The sequence below is a fragment of the Empidonax traillii genome, unplaced genomic scaffold (assembly GCF_003031625.1).
Source record: "Empidonax traillii isolate 1590-97213 ecotype Southwest subspecies unplaced genomic scaffold, ASM303162v1 scaffold3475:size12805, whole genome shotgun sequence".
NCBI lineage: Eukaryota > Metazoa > Chordata > Aves > Passeriformes > Tyrannidae > Empidonax > Empidonax traillii.
The window spans coordinates 2996-4761 of NW_020958668.1; the positions used below are offsets into that span (position 1 = coordinate 2996).

Below are 1766 nucleotides of genomic sequence, written 5' to 3' on the forward strand. Positions count from 1 at the left end.
CTGTGTGTCCTCAGTTCCCCCCTTGGCACCCTGAGACACCCCTGGTGTCTCCAATGTCCCCAACGCCCCCCCATAGCCCCAGTTCCCCCCTTGACATCCCAATTCCACTCTCCCCAAACCTTATCCCTGATGTCCCCAACCTCCCCCCAGAAGGCTCCTCTGGACTCTCTGACCCCAAAAATGTCCCCCCACGCTCACAGAAAGCCCAAGGGCATCTGGGGACATGTTGGGGACACTTGGGGGGCTTTGGGGCGCACTGGGTGATTACTGGGGGATACTGGGACATACTGGGGGGAACTAGAGGACATTCGGAGGGACTGGGGCATTACTGGGGGACAGTGGGAGGGACTGGGGAGTTCCTGGGGGATTACCAGGACATGTGAGGACACTGGGAGGTTACTGAGCACTTCTAGGGTTACTGGGTGCTCACTGGAGGATCACTGGGCCATACTGAGGGGCATTGGGAGGTCACTGGGCTATACTGGGGGAACTGGGCCCCCCTTACCCAAATGTGGTACATCGACCCCCCAGACTTGGGGGGGGCACGCCCAGGATCCTTCCCCTGGGGGCTGGGGACCCCCTCAACCGAACTGCCGGGCTTTAGGGGACCCTGACACCCCTCCCCATGGCGTCTCTGTGTGTTCGGGGGTCTCTGGGGCTCGGCGGGGGCGGATTCCGATCCCCTTTTCCTGCGGCAGGGGGCGCTGTGGTGGGAGGGGGAATGGCGGATCGCACTGCAGCCAGGGCGGGAAGACACACACCACACCCCACCCTTCCCCCCACCGAACGCGATCAAATGCCCCGTGCTCTGCTGCTCAGGAGCCCCTGAGCCCCCCCACCCACAGCCGCGCTCCCCGCAGTACCGAGGGGATCCCCAGAACCCCGCTCTCGCCGCAGACCCCGCCAGATCTCGCAACGCTGCGCAGCGTCCTCCTCCCCCGCTCCCCCGCTGCCGCCATGGCGCCCTTCCCGCGCTCCGCCTCCACATGACCCACCGCAGCCAATCAGCAACCCCCGATCCCCACGGCCCCGCCCCCCGCGGGGCACCACGGGAGTTGTAGTCCCGCACAGTCTCCTCGCCTCATGGCGGGGCTGTTCGGCCACCGGAGAGAAACACGGGCTGGTCCCGCAGAGCGGGCCGAGTGGGTTCCACTCTGGCAAACAGCGCTCTCTCGATCGGAAATCCTCATTAACTGAATGCAGCTGCTGCTGCTTTAACTTGTTCCCACAAAAATTCTCCGGGTTCCTTTGGTTCCAGGAGGCCCCATATGCCCCAATGGCCCCTTGATTCCATGGGGTTCCAGACTGCCTCAGGAATCCTTTCGTTCCAGGAGGTTCCGCATATCCCAGTGCCCCCTTGGTTCCAGGAGGATGCACAGTCTCAGAATTCCTTGGCTTCAATGAGGCTTTGTAGTGTCCCAATGACCCCTTGATTCCATGAGCTTCCACAGTCTCCACCTGGGCTGCAGGTGACCCCATAAGAACACTCTTCAGGTGCATTTACAACCAGGGAGGAAGAAAACAGATAGGAAGTCTCTATTTTTATTAAACTCTCTCCTTGTTTTTCCACCTGGAAGTACTTGGGGCTGCCCCCACTGGCACTGCAAGCACTGTAAGAGCAGAGCAGAGCAGGCACTGGGGCTCTGGATTTCCAAAGGTTTAAGATTTTTGAGGTCTTGACACCTGTCCAGTTGTCTCCCAAAGCATCCACTACATGAGAGGTGCTCAGGGCTCTGGGAAAAGATGATTTCCCCTTTAAACAGCCT

At 60.5% G+C, this 1766-nt stretch overlaps 1 protein-coding gene across 1 annotated transcript in view; it reads right to left on the reverse strand.

Annotated features, from left to right (window-relative positions):
- LOC114072559 (zinc finger protein 239-like) overlaps positions 1-959 on the reverse strand; it is a 3102-nt gene extending 2143 nt beyond the window's left edge. Inside the window, exon 1 of the mRNA XM_027910440.1 lies at positions 864-959. Within this exon, the coding sequence (XP_027766241.1) occupies positions 864-959 (96 nt within the window). The remainder of the gene's footprint in view (positions 1-863) is intronic.
- Between the last annotated feature and the right edge of the window lie 807 nt (positions 960-1766).